Source organism: Diplotaxodon limnothrissa, linkage group LG5, assembly GCF_057381915.1.
Source record: "Diplotaxodon limnothrissa isolate DT_005_m linkage group LG5, D_limnothrissa_male_GT1.1, whole genome shotgun sequence".
Taxonomy (NCBI): Eukaryota; Metazoa; Chordata; class Actinopteri; order Cichliformes; family Cichlidae; genus Diplotaxodon; species Diplotaxodon limnothrissa.
In genome coordinates, this window is record NC_140600.1 from 30179563 (window position 1) to 30199523 (window position 19961).

The 19961-nt window shown below is 42.7% G+C and overlaps 1 protein-coding gene across 1 annotated transcript in view; it reads right to left on the reverse strand.

Annotated features, from left to right (window-relative positions):
* Positions 1 to 19961, reverse strand: part of stab1 (stabilin 1) — a 236448-nt gene that overhangs the window by 24413 nt on the left and 192074 nt on the right. The window contains exons 66-67 of the mRNA XM_085353392.1: positions 18486 to 18620; positions 15314 to 15418 (exon numbers count right to left, since the gene is read on the reverse strand). Of these exons, the coding sequence (XP_085209518.1) occupies positions 15314 to 15418; positions 18486 to 18620 (240 nt within the window). The remainder of the gene's footprint in view (positions 1 to 15313; positions 15419 to 18485; positions 18621 to 19961) is intronic.

Sequence of the window (19961 nt, forward strand, 5' to 3'; positions counted from 1 at the left end):
AGTTCCTGAAGAGAGGAGAGCTCCCCCTCCCCCAACCTCCCCCACCAGTTGAAGAGCCCCCCAGGTGGCTCGATGCACCGGCAGCACCCTGCGCCAGGACTGGGCCCCCATACACCCACCCGCCCACAACCCCGGCAACACACCAACCAGGACCCAAGCCCCCGAGGCCCGGCCAGGGCCCCAGCCCAGAGACGGAGCGCCCCCAGAACCTCACGCCCGTCCCGGACCCACCCAGGGGCAGCCAGGCTACCAGGTCAGTAACCCACGTCCGTCAGCACAGACCCTCCCTAGCCCCGCTGCACGCAGCCACGAGGAAACCGTCACCTAAGAGCCAAAAGAGCCCTTAATAGGCCATCACCGCTACCCCGGGTTGAGCCCTCCAAGGAAGATGCTCCTGGGGAACCCCCCGACACCCTAAGCCTGTCCCTACCCCCACACCAATCACGACAGCAAACCAAACTATGACCCCCCCCCCCCCCCCCCCCACCCCACCCCCACTAGGTGATGGAGCTGATCAAAGGAGCCCAGAGTAATTGATCTGATGTGGTGGCAGAGGCTGTATCAAGACTAATTTAATCTAATAGATAATTTCTATATTAAGATAAGATAAGATAAGATAACCTTTATTAGTCCCACACGTGGGAAATTTGTTTTGTCACAGCAGGAAGTGGACAGTGCAAAAGTTATGACGCAAAAATTAGAATACAATAAGAATAAATACAGTACACAGCTGTACAGAATAGAATAAAATAATATACTATATACAGTAGAATAAAATAGAATAAAAATATACAATAAGATAAAAATAGAATACGAATGCTATATACAACTGAGTAAAAATACAACGATGCCAGAAAGGATTATTGCACTTAGTGTTATTGCACATGTGTGGATGTGTGTGTTTGTTCAGTTAAAGTCTTTGTTGTGGAGTCTGACAGCAGTGGGGAGGAAAGACCTGCGAAATCTCTCCGTCCCACACCGTGGGTGCCGCAGTCTCCCACTGAAGGAGCTGCTCAGTGCTGTCACAGTCTGCTGCATGGGGTGGGAGACGTTGTCTAACAGGGATGACAGCTTAGCCGCCATTCTCCTGTCACTCACCACCTCCACTGGGTCCAGAGGGCATCCTAGAACAGAGCTGGCCCTTCGGATCACCCTGTTCAGTCTCTTCCTGTCCCCAGCAGAGATGCTGCCGCCCCAGCAGACCACACCATAAAAGATAGCAGAAGCCACCACAGAGTCATAGAAGGTCTTCAGGAGTGGGCCCTCCACCCCAAACGACCTGAGTCTCCGCAGCAGGTACAACCTGCTCTGCCCTTTCCTGTAGAGGGCGTCTGAGTTATGAGTCCAGTCCAGTCTGTTGTTCAGATGAACACCAAGGTACCTGTAGCTGTCCACAGCCTCAATGTCCATACCTTGGATGTTCAGTGGTTGCAGTGGAGAATGCTTGTGCCTGCGGAAGTCTACCACCAGCTCCTTGGTTTTACTGGCGTTGATCTGGAGGTAGTTCAGCTGGCACCAGTCCACAAAGTCTTGAGTCAGTCCTCTGTACTCCTTGTCGTCCCCATCAGTGATGAGGCCGACTATTGCAGAGTCATCAGAGAACTTCTGCAGGAAGCACTGGGTGGAATTGTGGGAGAAGTCTGCAGTGTAGATGGTGAAGAGGAACGGAGCCAGAACCGTTCCCTGTGGGGCCCCCGTACTGCAGACGACCCTGTCCGACACACAGCCCTGAGTCCTCACATACTGTGGTCGGTCGGTGAGGTAGTCCAAAATCCAGGTAGTGAGGTGATGGTCCACTCCAGAGTTCTCCAGCTTGTCCTTCAGAACCGAGGGAAGAATAGTGTTGAAGGCACTGGAGAAATCAAAGAACATGATTCTCACAGTGCTTCCAGCGGTCTCCAGGTGAGCGAGGGAACGATGTAGGAGGTGAATGACGGCATCATCCGCTCCAATGCCAGGCTGGTAGGCAAACTGAAGTGGGTCCAGTGATGAGCTTGTTAGGCGCCGAAGCTGAGCCAGGACCAACCGCTCCAGGGTCTTCATCAGGTGGGATGTCAGAGCCACCGGCCTGTAGCTGTTGAGGTCCTTGGGGCGTGAAGTCTTTGGCACTGGTACAACACAGGAGGTTTTCCAGAGCTGTGGGACTCTTCCCAACCTCAGGCTCAGGTTGAAGAGGTGCTCCATCACCCCACACAGTTGGTCCGCGCAGGACCTGACGACCCTCGAGCTGATGCCATCTGGGCCCGCTGCCTTCTTGCCATTAATCCTCCTCAGTTCCCTCCTAACCTGGGTGGTTGAGAGAGACAGGCTGGAGCCTTGTGTTGAGTGTGTATTGGATGCTGTTGTTGGGGGTGGGGAGGAGTGAGCAGGGTGAATAGAGGAGGTGTGAAGTGTCTGAGGTGTCAGAGGTGGAACAGCAGCAGTGGGGGTGGGTGAGTCTGCAGCCGATGTTGTAGACTGTCTCATGGTTGAATCAAATCTGTTGAAGAAATGATTCAGTTCATTTGCCCACCTCACATCCCTCCCAGGCAGAGAGTTCTGCTGTTTGTGGCCTGAGATGGTTCTGAGGCCTCTCCAGACTTCACCAACGTTGTTTTGCTGAAGCTGGTTCTCCATCTTCTGCCTGTAGCTGTCCTTCCCATTCCTTATCAGTCCCCTCAACTCTCTCTGCACCCTTTTCAACTCCTCTTTGTCTTTGGATTTGAAGGCCCTCCTCTTCTGCTTGAGGACAGCTTTAATTTCTGGGGTAATCCAAGGTTTGTTGTTGGAGAAACACCGTACAGTCCTGGTAGGTATGGTGTTATCCACACAGAAATTAATATAGTCAGTAATGCATGTAGTAAGGCTGTCGATGTCCTCTCCATGGTCGTCACAGATCACCTCCCACACAGTCGACTCAAAACAGTCCTTAAGAGCCTCCTCGCTCTCCTCTGTGCGGGTGGCTGGTGGCACCCTGCGCACTAAGGGCTCATACACAGGGACAAGGTGCACCAGGTTGTGGTCAGATTTGCCCAGTGGAGGGAGAGGTGATGAACTGTATGCCTCTTCAGCATTGGCATACAGTAAGTCCAGTGTTTTATTGTCTCTGGTTGAGCAGGTCACATACTGGGTGAAGGTGGGCAGTGTGGAGTCCAAAGAGGCATGATTGAAGTCCCCTGATATTATGAGAAGGGCTCTCGGAGATTGTGTTTGCAGTCTGCTGACCACTGAGTGGAGAGTGTCACAGGCTGCATCCGCGTTGGCCGAGGGGGGGACATACGCTGTTATTGCGATAACATGCGAGAATTCCCGGGGCAGATAGTACGGACGCATGCTAACGGCTAACAGCTCAATGTCTCTGCTGCATAGTTGTTCTTTCACAGTGATGTGCCCAGGGTTACACCATCTGTCGTTCACAAAAACTGCCAGTCCCCCTCCTTTCCTCTTACCGCTCTCTCTCGTCCTGTCCGCTCGCAGCATCTGAAATCCCGGTAGTGTCACGCTTGTGTCCGGAGTTAGCGGTGTTAGCCACGACTCCGTTAGCATCATGATGCTACATTGCCGGTACTCCCTCTGTGACCAGGTTAGCGACGTGAGCTCATCCATCTTATTGGGCAAAGATCTTACGTTTCCAATGATTACAGAAGGAAGAGATGGTCGATAACGTCTCCTTCTCGGGCGACGGCGCTCCTTCCCAGCACGACACCCCCGTCTTTTCCTCCTCAGCTCGCTGGGAATGTCGGGTCTGTCCGCCGGCAGTACCGCTGCGGGACGCAGCGCTAACAGCTGATCCTTACTGTAAACAAAGGATCCCTGCTCTGGGTCCCCAGACACGCGTGAAAAAAGTAGAAATAAACGAAGAAAAACGACCAGAACTAGCACAAAACGGTAGAACATGGTTGCAGAGTCTAATTACTGATACGTTAGTTATAAAAAATTACGAGAAGAAAAGATAAGAAAGAAAGAAACTCAGAATGAGCAGAGCTGCTGTAACAGGCTGCCGCACACGGGGGGCGCCGGAAGGTTAGAATTAAGATTTGTCAGGGTCCTGGGTCTGAGCGACCCAGGATCCCTGAGCAGTTATGGACTAATATTATAATATATATTTTGTATTGCTGTCCCTCGTTATCCCTGCTTGTATGTGTGTGTGTGTGTGTGTGTGTGTTTCTGCGGGCGCCTTCAGGCCTGGTGGGTGTGGCCCTGCTGGCGGACTGGCCACACCCGAAGCCACACACCTGCTGCTGATCAGGCCTCGTCGGGGGAGCTACTTAAGAGAGTCTTGGAGCTCCCACCAACGCGGGATCATTTCGTGAGACTTCCCGTCAGTTCTCCAGCTGGTCTGTTTGTGAGTGTGAGCTTACCAAGTGAACTGAGGGTACTAACTACTGCCTCTATTTTCCCAGGAAGGATTGCTGGATGAGAGGGCAGCAGACAGAGTGCACTGGCACGAGGGAGCAGACACATGGGCACAAACACGGGGAGAAGACACGGAGTGGAAGTCGGGAGCACACGGGGATGTATTATTGTTGTGTATCAGTTCCATCACTGTAAATAAACGCACTGCTTGTACATAGAGCACCATGCCGAACCGTGACAAGATTATTTTTATTTTTCCCGTTCATGAGGACAGTTTTCTTGGCTATGCATAGGGCAGTGAAAACCATATGGGCTATATTCTTTTCTGTAGTGACATTATCTAAGCTGCCCAACAAACACACTAAAGGGGAAGTTGGAATGTTATATTTCAGACACTTTGATAAGTCTTCACATATCTCGCGCCAAAACTTCTGAACTGGTGGACAGAACCAAAGAGCGTGGATATAATTGTCCGGTGTATTGGTTTGACAGTGTGAGCAGTTGTTGGTAGACGTAAAGTCCATCTTGAAGATCCGATGACCTGTATAGTGCACTCTATGTAATATTATGTATTGAATTAATTGAAGACTGGGATTTCTAATTAGATGAAAGGTTTTTAAGCAAATCTGAGACCAGAAGTTTTGGTCTAAGTTAACTGATAAATCCGCTTCCCATTTTGCAATAGGAAGTGACATTGATTCATCTGTTTTATAAAGCATTCTGTATATTCTGGAAACTAATTTGGGGGTTTTAAGAGTAAGAAATTGAACCACACTTGGGACAGCCTCATGTTCTGGTTGGGTCCCATGGTTCTCCCGGAGCAGGGACTGATTTGGGGTCACCTACGTGAAGACTAAGGAAAAAGTGGCACCCAAAGTCTGCATACTGGAGGCATGGTTACAGAAAGAAAAAGGTTTTTAATATGTAATTTCAACAAAATTAAGAAAGCACAGATGGAATAACAAGGACAGATACTGAGAGACAGGACTATAAATACACATTTATAAACAGTGCAGAAAAATCAGGGAAGCAGTGAGGTAAGAAGACAAAGACAGGAAGTAAAACAAAAGATATACAATGTGAAGCGTATACTAAAACAAGGAAGGAAGGAAAAACATAGCTAAATAAAGACAAGAAAACTTTTGGGATGGGGAAAAGGTGAATAGGGGCGAAGAGGAAAGAGTGTAAATAAATGAAGAGTAACAAACAAACAAGCAAAAAAAACAAGAACACACAGTTCTTGTTTAATTTGTCCTTAATTTATTAAGGACAAATTAAGATGACTCAGCAGGTATTAAAATAACTGTAGAGAGAGTAGCAAATCTGTCCAGATCTAACCATCATGTTGTGGTATCTGTCTGATGTATTTCCACTAAATGCCAGAGAGTCTATTAAGACTGTGAACATGAGAAGATTTATCAGAGTTCACGCTGTTACTCTGGACAGCCCATCGTTCACCATGCACTGATTTCTGCTATGGCAGCATTGCACATCACAACAAACATCAGAAACTGCTACAGGTCAAACTGGGATAACCAAACACTTTGATTCTAATAGACTTACCATATAAAGACTTAAATACCTGTTAGTCGAACAACATTAAGGATTCAGACAACCCCTAATTTATCTCTCTGTAGAGGACAGTGAGGGCTCTGCTTAAAAAATACCTAATGCTGTTAGCACATAATAGTCTGAAAGAACCCTATTATTTAAAATATCATCAGATCTAGTCCCTTTATTACCTTTTTCTTCAATCAATTTTTGCATAATCTGCAACATTAAAGAAATATTATGTCATGCAGAGGCTGAACTGGGAGAAAATAACCCAGCTCAACTGGGTTACACAACATTAAGCCTTGTTTATGGCTACTGCATTGGTTGCCACACATGACAAGTGCCATAATCATTTATACTGATAATTTAAGCACACTGGACTCATTGCAGCCTTCTAATGCAGAATAAGTGTCCAAAAGTAAAAACAAAACAGCGTCAATACTGTTGCAGCATCTCCATCACTCTCATCTAATAATCTCTAAGCTTCCAGAGCGATAGATCATTGAAGTGATGGTAAAGAACACCTGCAAACTGGCCGTGCTTTGTGCGCCAAGTTACAGAAACCAGCTTGGCAGGTGTCAGCAGTTGTAAAGTCTTTTTGGGCGCACCCCAAAGGGAGAAGCTGATAAAAGAACAGTAGGATCCTGTGTTCAGAGTTTGATTCCAAACGTCATAAAACATTAGCTTCTGCTGCACTGATCTCGACCTGGTGTTAGCAAAACTGGGTTTTATTTTACTTTATTTATTCTTGAGGGGTGGGAGTGTTTTTTAGTGTGAAGGGTGAAAACTAACGTTCATAGTATAATTAACAGGAAACCAGTGATGTGTCAAGGGATTTAGGTAACTAAACTACACCAGGGAAATGTAGAATTGAAGAATCTTCATTTTTGAATTTTGCACTTTTTAGATGGCCCCTGCACACTGTTTGTCCACCCCAGAAAACAGCTTGTTTTAATAAAAAATGTGGCTGGAGCTTCATTTTGACATTTCATTTTATCTGCTTAAAGCTTGAATCTGTTATTATTCTTCCAACTTTACAAAGTCTGTTACCAGTAAAAACAAAGGACTGCCAGATGAGTTAATCCTAGCCCGCTTCACTTCTTGCTTGCAAACGTTATTGCTAGTTGCACTACTTTATAATCTGCTTCAGCAGCTAAAGATACCAGCTTATTCATAATGTACAAAGTAGAGTTCTATCTTAATTAATGCTTTCCACCGGGTCGTTCCATCTCAAATAATTTAATTTGCAGAACATTTTCTACTTGTCCAACTCCAGTTTAAAAATTTTATGGTCCAAAATTTTAACATATATGAATTCTGTGACATTTCAGCTTCATATATTAAATACTTTTCAAGACATATTTTTTTGAAAAATATATCGACTAACTTGCAGATTGTTTATTCTGAGTTTTTTCACAATTTTAATAATGTGAATCTCCTTGTGATCAGGATTTGTAGCTCTGGCAGAAAAAAGTCTCTAGAATAAAAGTCAATTTATGATATTTGACACTGATCTGCTGCACTTGAGTGTGGTTAGTTGTTTTTGCCTGACTCAAAGCTGTGATTCAGACTTCAGTAAATGCCTGATGGTTTCTAGTGTTTCTGAGAATTCAGCGAACTTCTGTAGATGTACGATAACCTGACCATGCTCAGAGGAGGAGACCATAAAAAACAGCCTGTTTTCGGTTAATCCCTGAGGCTCCACAGTGTCTCTACTCTTACACTTGGGAATATGCTTAAAATAAAAATGTGTTCTATTCAGCAGATATTTAGGAATCTGCAGCTGCAGCAGTGTTTATGCCAGCAGGCAGTGATGGTTTTAAACCTTTAAAAACACATTTGAATAATTTACTGCCTCAAATTAATTAAATTGTGCCTTTTTTTTATTTTTTTTATTTTTTATTCTTTAATAAGGAACATAAGATAAAACAACCCATGAGAACACAAATAAACCGAAATAAACAAGTAATCAAAAATAAACAAACGGGTGTACCCACTAGTCATATATACATATATACACACATATATACACATATATATACAGGGAGTGCAGAATTATTAGGCAAATGAGTATTTTGTCCACATCATCCTCTTCATGCATGTTGTCTTACTCCAAGCTGTATAGGCTCGAAAGCCTACTACCAATTAAGCATATTAGGTGATGTGCATCTCTGTAATGAGAAGGGGTGTGGTCTAATGACATCAACACCCTATATCAGGTGTGCATAATTATTAGGCAACTTCCTTTCCTTTGGCAAAATGGGTCAAAAGAAGGACTTGACAGCAGTCTCAAAATTGCAAAGCTTCTGAAGCGTGATCATCGAACAATCAAGCGTTTCAGTCAAAATAGTCAACAGGGTCGCAAGAAGCGTGTGGAAAAACCAAGGCGCAAAATAACTGCCCATGAACTGAGAAAAGTCAAGCGTGCAGCTGCCAAGATGCCACTTGCCACCAGTTTGGCCATATTTCAGAGCTGCAACATCACTGGAGTGCCCAAAAGCACAAGGCGTGCAATACTCAGAGACATGGCCAAGGTAAGAAAGGCTGAAAGACGACCACCACTGAACAAGACACACAAGCTGAAACGTCAAGACTGGGCCAAGAAATATCTCAAGACTGGTTTTTCTAAGGTTTTATGGACTGATGAAATGAGAGTGAGTCTTGATGGGCCAGATGGATGGGCCCGTGGCTGGATTGGTAAAGGGCAGAGAGCTCCAGTCCGACTCAGACGCCAGCAAGGTGGAGGTGGAGTACTGGTTTGGGCTGGTATCATCAAAGATGAGCTTGTGGGGCCTTTTCGGGTTGAGGATGGAGTCAAGCTCAACTCCCAGTCCTACTGCCAGTTTCTGGAAGACACCTTCTTCAAGCAGTGGTACAGGAAGAAGTCCGCATCCTTCAAGAAAAACATGATTTTCATGCAGGACAATGCTCCATCATGTTGATGGTGAACAGATCAAAACACTGACAGAATCCATGGATGGCAGGCTTTTGAGTGTCCTTGCAAAGAAAGGTGGCTATATTGGTCGCTGATTTGTTTTTGTTTTGTTTTTGAATGTCAGAAATGTATATTTGTGAATGTGGAGATGTTATATTGGTTTCACTGGTAAAAATAAATAATTGAAATGGGTATATATTTGTTTTTTGCTAAGTTGCCTAATAATTATGCACAGTAATAGTCACCTGCACACACAGATATCCCCCTAAAATAGCTAAAACTAAAAACAAACTAAAAACTACTTCCAAAAACATTCAGCTTTGATATTAATGAGTTTTTTGGGTTCATTGAGAACATGGTTGTTGTTCAATAATAACATTATTCCTCAAAAATACAACTTGCCTAATAATTCTGCACTCCCTGTACATGCATATACATATACATACACACAAATTGTGCCTTTAAAAAAATAATTTTTTTTAATGTATGACTTGACTCAGCCCTTCTTTTGCACAGCTAGCTCTCATCATGTAGAATTAAAAAAATAGAACCTTTCTCTACCTGAACTCCTGAAAATGGCAGGCATAAAACTCAAGCTCACCTGTATTTCTTAGTGTGGAATATCTGAATCACATTTAAAATTTGTGCATAATTCCAGATAATGAGTTGACAAAAGCTGCAGCTGCTCATTAGTTGGGAGAAACAGGTTGGACCACAACTTGTTAGCTAAGTGATGACGTACTGAACCTGCTTCTTGTTACTTAAGCCGGTATCTTTTTTCAGCTGCCATTCTTAGACTGTACAGGTTTATATTAGCACTATTCACAGGTACTATGTCTTCTATTTTACCCTTGGAGATCATCACTGAACAAAGGTGGTAGCTTATGACACCAGCAATCAGTCACCTACACTGCACCTACATTCAAAAAACATTTTTTTCTTTTTGTGCACTCGTGTTACAATCAGCTGATTTGATTGCATGCAGGACACAAATGGTAGAGCGCCTTTTCGGGAGTGAAGATATGGACACTACTTGTATTAATTTTTTCCACAAAAAGACATGGCGTGATGGTGAAATGCAAACTGCGTCCAGGACAAAAATAAGGCAGCTTTGCCTTTTTGCAAACATCTGCACAGACAGCATGCTAATGCAAAATTAACCAAAAGCAGAGTGATATTAAAGCCGAGAGTATGTGGATCCGAGCACAGCCAGCCTTTAACAGGTAACTGATGAACAGTCAGGTTGCAGTCTCTGCTTTCTAACTGTTCATGTTTCTACAGTAGAATCACTGTGGTGATCGCTTTGAAGTCTCTTTGGGCTCATTTTCAACTTTGCTTTGTGGTGTTGATTATGAGACAATACATTTCAGATCATTTTAGAAATTAGACAAAGAAATAATGTAACGAATTACTCTCTCCAGGGAGTAATTAACAAACTGTATTATTTTAAGAAAAGTAATGAGTACTGAGTAATACATTACTTTTTGTTGAGTAATGATAATGACCCTAACACTGGATGTTCACAACTCACATGAGTCGATGTCTCATAACAGATTCACACAGTGACTCACGTCACCATTAACAGCTCACATGATTATAGTGAGGCAAAACAAAAGGGCTTAAAACTTGAGACTCTCCATTAGTTGTTTTAAAAGTGAAGAAACATCTCATATGAGAGGTTAACCAAAAAGAAGTCCAACTGCCTTCATTTCAAGTGTTTAAGGTGGCAAAAGTTTCAAATAATGAGATCTGTGTGAGCCAAAAGCTCAGGCTTCATTGGATCTATACTGATCTTTTGTTTACTCTGGGATATGCATTATGTCAAAGGAAGGGGATAACAGAAGCCCCACCCACCTGCTGTCCAAACCAGCCATTCAGAAGAAAGTTGACTTAAAGTAAAAACAGGTTCTTTCAGCAGCACCAGGGCGCCATATCAACACCCAGAATATGATACATGAGGACTAAGACAATAATCGCAATATAAAAAAAAAAAAAAAAAGAAATATCCATATTGTGGTTTTAATACACATAATAATAATAATAATAATAATAATAATAATAATAATAATAATAATAATAATAATAATAATACCATAAAATAAGGGGAGATGTTGCAGAGAGCTGGTATGACAGAGGAGCATGTTAGGGATAAGGTCAAAGGGAGGCATGTGATCTGCTGTGTTGACCCTTAAAGGGAGCAGAGAGCAAGAAGAAGAGACAAGCTGAAACACCTTGTTTTAGACAGACTGTGAACTGAAGGGCTCCACTAAGACTCACCATAAGATGAATAAAAATTTTAACTCTAAATCATCCCAAGATACTCTATTAAAGCCCAAGAGCAGGAATATGGATTTTGAAAAGAACATATTCACTCCCCTTTCTCAGCCGTGTGTCTTGTTTTTCCTGTAGTTCCTTCCTTGTATTTCTACGTTCTTGCTTTCTGCCATATTTCCTGTGTCTGCCTTTGTTTTCGTGTGCATTCTGTCTCCCTATTGTCTCCTTGTTTTGCCTCCAGCAATTCAGAACAATGTTACCATAAAGGGAGAAGAGCTAAACCACCTTGCTTCAGACAGAGGACAAACTGATCGGCTGCACCAAGGCCCAGTGTAAGATAAATGAGGATTATTTTGAACTGAAATCACAGTTACTCTTGTAAAGCCCAAGAATCAAACTATGGAACTGGAAATTTGCCTAATAGGTTGACATTAATCTGTTCCATTTTTTTCACTGTCAAAGTTGAGCACATGCGAAAGATCTGAGATGAGAGAGTGTGAAACCACCTTGGCCCACAGTCAGTATGTGGAGAAGTGGATTTAAACTGAGCACTGTGGATTTTGGGTGATTAAATAGCTGTTATTTTGCCAGAGGTTCCATCAAATGATTCTATTGTGACCTAGTCGTCATGATTTGAGTCCCACATCATGAATATTGATCAGAGCTCTGATGTTAACTGACAGAAAATGCAGCAGATTGAATCTTCATTTCCTGGAACCTGTTCCAAGAAACTAAACACAGCCATCTGCTCTCTGCCACTACCCCCCCAGCAACAACACACGGCAGCCTATCAGGAGGCGCTGCACAACAGAGGGGGAGGTTGTGGTGGTGCCTCCTGGTGGCTATGGTTAGAACTGCAGCTCTTCCCGATACAGCAAGCGCCTCATCTCACTTTTAACAAGCAATAGAGAGAAAAACTGTTTCTTCTGTGCAGCAAAATGTTTCTTTACACTCTGAGAGCAGGAGGATTTAGCACTTCTGCTGTTAAACTGGGCCTATTGAGCTTCCCTGTAATTTCATATATATATACTGTTATCATGACCAATGCTCACATTAAACAGTAGGATATCCTTAATTCAATTAAATTTTATTTATATAGCGCCAAATCACAACAAAAGTCGCCTCAAGGCGCTTTATATTGTACAGTAGATCGTACAATAATAGATACAGAGAAAAACCCAATAATCATATGACCCCCTATGAGCAAGCACTTTGGCGACAGTGGGAAGGAAAAACTCGCTTTTAACAGGAAGAAGCCTCCAGTAGGACATATCCTGGTCAAAAATGACTCCAAGGTTCCTCACAGCGTTACTGGAGGCCAAGGTAATGCCATCCAGAGTAAGAATCTGCTTAGATACCATATTTCTAAGATTTTCAGGGCCGAGTACAATAACCTCAGTTTGATCTGAATTAAGAAGCAGAAAGTTAGCGGCCATCCAGGTCTTTATGTCTTTAAGACATTCCTGCAGTTTAACTAATTGGTGTGTGTTACCTGGCTTCATGGACAGATAGAGCTGGGTGTCATCTGCATAGCAGTGAAAATGTGTGCTATGTCTTCTAATGATACTGCCCAAGGGAAGCATGTATAATATAAATAGAATTCGTCCTAGCACTGAACCCTTAATATGGCCACCTCAGGCTGCAATAGTAAAAGGGAGGGTTTACAACATGGTAGTGAAAAAGACAGGAGGCCAAGCTGGAGGTGGAGGAGCTGAAGATGGTAAGATTTTCATTGCAAGAACTAGGATGAATAAGATTACATATGAGTGTCGAGACAATTTTGACATGTGCAGGACAGTGACAGTGGATAAACTAAATAAAGGATGTTGAAGGAGTCCATGTACAGTGAGAGGCACAATGATTTGGCTGGTAGAGTGTACAGAAACATCTGTACCACACAAGTCCTCAACTTCCGCACCACCACTAAAGATGGTTGACAATAACATGGATAAGGTCCTGTAGGAATTCAAGTTCCAGGCAGACAAGCAGCTGACCAGACATAGTGATGGTTAATGAGGAGCAGAAGACTGAAGTGGACAGCAACTTAAGGGAAGGAGCACAAGAAAATAAAGAAGAGGCTGAAGGAACAACTGGAGCAGATGTGGAAGGTAAAGTGGTACCAAGTGGTAATAGGAGCATTAGTAGTTTGGAAGAGTGGCGTCAGCCCAGCATCAGAGGTCTCTTTCCATGAAGAGCGCAGTCCCAGGAAAAGTCAATATACCTGAACCCTCAAACTCTCAGACCTCTGGGAAAGGACCCGAACTTCATTCCACACATACCACACACACACACGAGAGGGACGAAGTGTAATTTAACCTCGTCCAAAATCTCCATCCATCCATTCGCTTCCGCTTATCCTTTTCAGGGTCACGGGGGGCGCTGGAGCCTATCCCAGCTGTCATAGGGCGAAAGGCGGGGTAACCCCTGGACAGGTCGCCAGTCTGTCGCAGGGCTAACACATAGGGACAGACAACCATTCACACTCACATTCACTCCTAGTGGCAATTTGGATTATCCAGTTAACCTATCCCCACAAGCTGCATGTCTTTGGACGGTGGGAGGAAGCCGGAGTACCCGGAGAGAACCCACGCAAACACGGGGAGAACATGCAAACTCCACACAGAAAGACCCCGGCATGATGGTGGAATTGAACTGAGGACCTTCTTGCTGTGCGGCAACAGTGCTAACCACTGTGCCACCGTGCTGCCTAGATGAATGATATTTTCAGTTCTAAGACCTAAACAATCTTAGCATGTTTAAGCTAAGATTTTAACGATGCTACCACCAACTCACACTTATTCCATCAACTGCACAGCACCCCAACTTAAAACAGTTGTGCTTAATTTTCTGAAAGGAAAACTGTCTCAGGTATTTAACGCCTAGCACAGAGGACAGCAACCCTTGGCATGCTGCTCACGAGCTCCTGAGCTGTGGCTCCTCAAAGCTTTGAGAGAAAATTTTTTTACATCCATCATCCCCATTTTAGGAGGTTTCTGACCCTGCCCTGGTGCATTTCATGGTGATCTTGAAAGTCACTGAGGCTACGTCTACACCAGCCCTGATAAATTTGAAATAGGTGTATACGTCTGAAAACACTCTGCGTCCACACTATCGTTTTCACATTGTTGTTCATCCACATTGAAAAAGCCGCAAACGCTTATGTTCCAGTACTGCGCATGCATGAGACGCAAGACGATTCAAACTGCCTCATTTCTGTCTGCTGTTTATTTACTTTCCAGCTCTTTGAAACGTTGCGGCAAAATGTCGAGGAAACCACCGAGTTTTTTAAATGGACTAACAATGAGGTGGAGTTATTGCTGCGAGTAACACAAAAGTACAAAGTTGCAAAAGCGAGTGAGAATTAAAGAATTTGAAGAAAAGCTATGTGGAGCATGTACAGACTGATATTAATCTTTAATAGGGCTGTCAAAATTCAGAGCAAACAAAACAACTGCTGTATAATGCCCTCCGCTATCTTAGTTTAATTGGTCACTTGACTGCATCACATGACTAAAATGTGTCATTGTTTTCAAAAGGTCTCAGTTTTCGCTGTCCACACTGAGACCGTCTCAGTGTGGACGGAAGGCCAAAATGGAGAGAAAAAGATGCATTTTCAAACGAAAACGTATTAGTGTGGACATGGCCTAACTTGAAAGTCATTCACACACTCTGTAATTAAGTCATAAAAGATCACATCAGCCAACGTGTGAATCCTTTGAAGTCTTTTCAAAAGCCGAAGGAAAAATCCAAAGTGGCATAGACTTTTGTCCTGACAACCAAAAGGGAATTTTTTAATTGCCTCCTTAAAAAGGCTTTGTGATTAAAGTTTTTAATTTGGCACCTGATTTTCATCTAGTAGTTAATTCAGTTTTAATATTGTGAAGGAAATACGTTTATATGTATATTTTTGTTTAGTTTAATTAAACAAAAGCTGATGACTTATTAATCCTTGCTTACTCCTTACTTTCCATCATACACAGCTCTCGCTGTATACAGTTCCCTGTGTGGGTTTAGTTTGAGAAGACAAGTTAGCAACCTTAAATATGAGCTTTCCATTTTCACCATACGATAGTTAACGAAGCAGATTTTTTGGCATTGTGTGGAAAGCTGAAGTCACGTGAACATGTGACACATGCCCGTTCACAAGTGTGCAGGCGTGCTGAGCAGCTGATGCTGCAGGCGTCAGCTGTTCTGCATTAAATCATCCTTACTCACCGGTGGGGGAGGTGCTGTCAGCGGGGCCTCAATGATGTGGATGATCCCGTTTATGGCAGGAATGTCCCACTCCAGCAGCAACCGCTCATTCACTAGTTTAGAGCTCTGAGGGATCGAAAATCAACCACAATAAACATGGCAGTACATTTTAAGTTCATTTGCTTAGCTATAAGAATGTCAATGCTTTTGAGATGATGCATACAAAAAATGGCATGGTATAATAATTGAGACAGTGTGTGTGTGTGTGTGTGGGGGGGGGGGGGGGGTATTTATATATCATATGGAATACTTTATTAATCCTTGAGGAAATTATGTAAAGCAAACTGCTTAAACAAACTAACACGCCAACTACGAGGCCTGCATTGTAGAATGTCTCCAGTCTTCAATGAGCAGGGCAGTGACAGCTAAAGTGATGGTGGAGAAGACGGCCTTTATATAAGTGTCTGATATGCTAATAATCTCTACTCCAGACTGTGATGAACCACCAATATGCTAGCAGGCTACCTTCTAGTTAAGCTTCCACCCAGAGGGAAATTAACAAGCTGGTTAGGTACTGGAGGAGATAAACTCACTACGCAACGAGTTCAAGTAATTCACCACATTTTGCAATTAAGAAGTAATTTGTAATGTTAGTTTGTGAAAAAGGTAAGTTGTTTAAGTACCTTTGTCACCAAAAATGAAACACACCATGTTCCCTCAGTGTGTTGACTTTATCTCATTGCATAGTGAACTTTGTAGCATCTCCTCCATCACATAAGCAGCAGTAGCAAGCTTGTTCATTCCAGTGAGAGTAAGAATGAACAAGCACAGTGCCAAAAGCAGCTGTGGTTACGGAGCTATAAAATCAGCATTATTCTCTACCACAACACGTCTGGCACACCACCAGAGTTTGTGGAGCTGTGCTTACTTGGCCGCACTTCAAAATGCAAAGCAAAGCTTTCAAAGACTTATTATCACTCCCAACACAAAATGACACGAACACTTCCGCTTCCACAGCCAGCCTCCATCTCGCTGGCTGACCTGAGTGAACATAAACCTCTGGATACGATCCACAAATGCAGTTTGGTTTCAAGCTGTCAGAAGGAGACAAAAACACTCCAGCTGTGTTTGTGACTTTCTTGTTTGTGATTTTTTTTTTCTTGTGCCAAAACAAAAGGAGCAGGGATATGTAACAGTAAGTTGTTTGAAAAAGTACATAACTGATCATACAGTGGGGCAACAAAGTATTTAGTCAGCCACCGATTGTGCAAGTTCCCCCACTTAAAATGATGACAGAGGTCAGTAATTTGCACCAGAGGTACACTTCAACTGTGAGAGACAGAATGTGGAAAAAAAAATCCATGAATCCACATGGTAGGATTTGTAAAGAATTTATTCGTAAATTAGGGTGGAAAATAAGTATTTGGTCACCTCAAACAAGGAAAATCTCTGGCTCTCACAGACCTGTAACGTCTTCTGTAAGAAGCTTTTCTGTCCCCCACTTGTTACCTGTATGAATGGCACCTGTTTGAACTCATCATCTGTATAAAAGACACCTGTCCACAGCCTCAGTCAGACTCCAAACTCCGCCATGGCCAAGACCAAAGAGCTTTCGAAGGACACCAGGAAAAGTATTGTAGACCTGCACCAGACTGGGAAGAGTGAATCTACAATAGGCAAGCAGCTGGTGTGAAAAAATCAACGGTGGGAGCAATCATCAGAAAATGGAAGACATACAAGACCACTGATAATCTCCCTCGATCTGGGGCTCCACGCAAGATCTCATCCCGTGGGGTCAAAATGATCATGAGAACGGTGAGCAAAGATCCCAGAACCACACGGGGGGACCTGGTGAATGACCTGCAGAGAGCTGGGACCAAAGTAACAAAGGTCACCATCAGTAACACACTACAACGGCAGGGAATCAAATCCCGCAGTGCCAGACGTGTTCCGCTGCTGAAGCCAGTGCATGTCCAGGCCCGTCTGAAGTTTGCCAGAGAGCACATGGATGATACAGCAGAGGATTGGGAGAATGTCATGTGGTCAGATGAAACCAAAGTAGAACTTTTTGGTATAAACTCAACTCGTCATGTTTGGAGGAAGAAGAATACTGAGTTGCATCCCAAGAACACCATACCTACTGTGAAGCATGGGGGTGGAAACATCATGCTATGGGGCTGTTTTTCTGCCAAGGGGACAGGACGACTGATCCGTGTTAAGGACAGAATGAATGGGGCCATGTATCGTGAGATTTTGAGCCAAAACCTCCTTCCATCAGTGAGAACTTTGAAGATGAAACGAGGCTGGGTCTTCCAACATGACAATGATCCAAAACACACCGCCCGGGCAACAAAGGAGTGGCTCCGTAAGAAGCATTTGAAAGTCCTGGAGTGGCCTAGCCAGTCTCCAGACCTCAACCCCATAGAAAATCTGTGGCGGGAGTTGAAAGTCCGTGTTGCTCGGCGACAGCCCCAAAACATCACTGCTCTCGAGAAGATCTGCATGGAGGAATGGGCCAAAATACCAGCTACTGTGTGTGCAAACCTGGTAAAGACCTATAGTAAACGTTTGACCTCTGTTATTGCCAACAAAGGTTATGTTACAAAGTATTGAGTTGTATTTTTGTTATTGACCAAATACTTATTTTCCACCCTGATTTACGAATAAATTCTTTACAAATCCTACCATGTGGATTCATGGATTTTTTTTTCACATTCTGTCTCTCACAGTTGAAGTGTACCTCTGGTGCAAATTACTGACCTCTGTCATCATTTTAGGTGGGGGAACTTGCACAATCGGTGGCTGACTAAATACTTTTTTGCCCCACTGTACATATATCTAAATGCTGCTTAGACTGTAATGTATTAAACTTAATACTACAATGATGTAAATGTACAATATAGCCAATCTGCAAAATAAATACAAAGGTATTTCATTTTTGTAACTTACAGGTACTCTCATCAGCTCTTTCTCTCAGTAATTATATCTGATTACTTTTCAACAGTAGTGATGCTATTTTTTCATATTTTGTATTGGATTTTCACCATGTTGATATTAAACCAGTGTTAATTTAGTTTATCAATAATTTTTGTCAGCAAAATTATATTTTGTCAACTAAAACTGGAGGAACTCTGTGTGTGTGTGTGTGTGTGTGTGTGTGTGTGTGTGTGTGTGTGTGTGTGTGTCCTCTGACCTCATTGTTGCCCTGAGTAACAGTGAGGTTGAACCCGAGCCTCGATGTGATGACCGTCTGATGATTCAGCTCCTTAAATGGCCATCTGCTCCGATTGGCTGAGATGTGATACTCCAGGTCTCTTCCAGACAAAGACTATACACAAACAAAACAGAAACTGAGTTCACTGACAGCTGTGTCACAACGCACTGCCATTTAATACATTTTATAAGAAACAATTAAAAGTTGATTCTCTCAATCATTTATACTAATATGAATATGGCAACAAATGCTTTTAATTTCCTTATGGTTTTAACTTTAAACATGGTGAATAAAACAAATGCTTTCAAATACTACTCTCAAAGTTTCACAAATTAAATTGGTTAAAGAGAAAATGGCATTTTCTAAATTTCATTCAGGAATGTAGGCTAAATATATCTAAACCTAATCTACCTTAAAAAAGAATAATATGAATCACTAGTGTGTTTTACTAGTTTGTAGTCACTGTGTGATGGAGGTCTACGGGGCTCAAGCTGTGGGACGCTTATATTTGTGTGGATGCTTTAAGCATCCACACTATTGAGTTCCTGTTTCTCTTTATTCTTTATTGTGTGGATGCTTTAAGCATCCACACTATTGAGTTCCTGTTTCTCTTTATTCTTTATTATCTTTATTATTATTGTGTGGATGCTTTAAGCATCCACACTATTGAGTTCCTGTTTCTCTTTATTCTTTATTATTCTTAGGACTTCCGTACACTTTTCGCCGTTTAACTACTTCCACAGTTTTTGTGCTATTTTCACCGTTCAAACTTTAAACTATTCAGCTATTTTTGCTTATTCCGGCTATATCTTTTGGTATTTTTAACTATTATACTTTTTAAAATATTAAGCTTTTTTCCTTTAATTTGTCCCATTGAAATGAATGGGAAACTTCAGCAATTCTGCTAAAATTTGCTTGTTTTTGAAACTTAACTACTTCCTCATACTTTCACCTAGAACAACCATTCAAATTTTAAAATGTTCACAAATTATTGGGCTATTCAGGTATGATTCAGCTTTTTCAAATCTTTTACTGTTTTACTTTTATGCCTCTTAAAGTTTTGAGTTGCAAAATTGTGATTTTTCACAAAATACATGCGTTGTTATGGTTGCTATGCTCTTGGCTTCCAGTGTGACACTGAAGCTTTTGCAATTTTCACTTCATGTCCGAACAACTTCCTGCTACTTGCTCAATTTTCACTCAACTTCCACAAATTATACATCAAAACGTAGGTATTTTTGCTGGCTTTCAGAAAATGTCACCATCATTGTTGTGGGATTTATAGAATTTTGGCAAATCTCCTCAGACCAACACAAGGTCAGAAAACTCTCCATATAAAGTCAATGGAGAGTTTGTTCAAAATCACGGCTGGATTTCTGTAATGAGAGGCATATTCGAATCGTCATATCTCCTTAACGAAGCAAAGTTAAGACATGAGGCTTGTCCCCGAATATC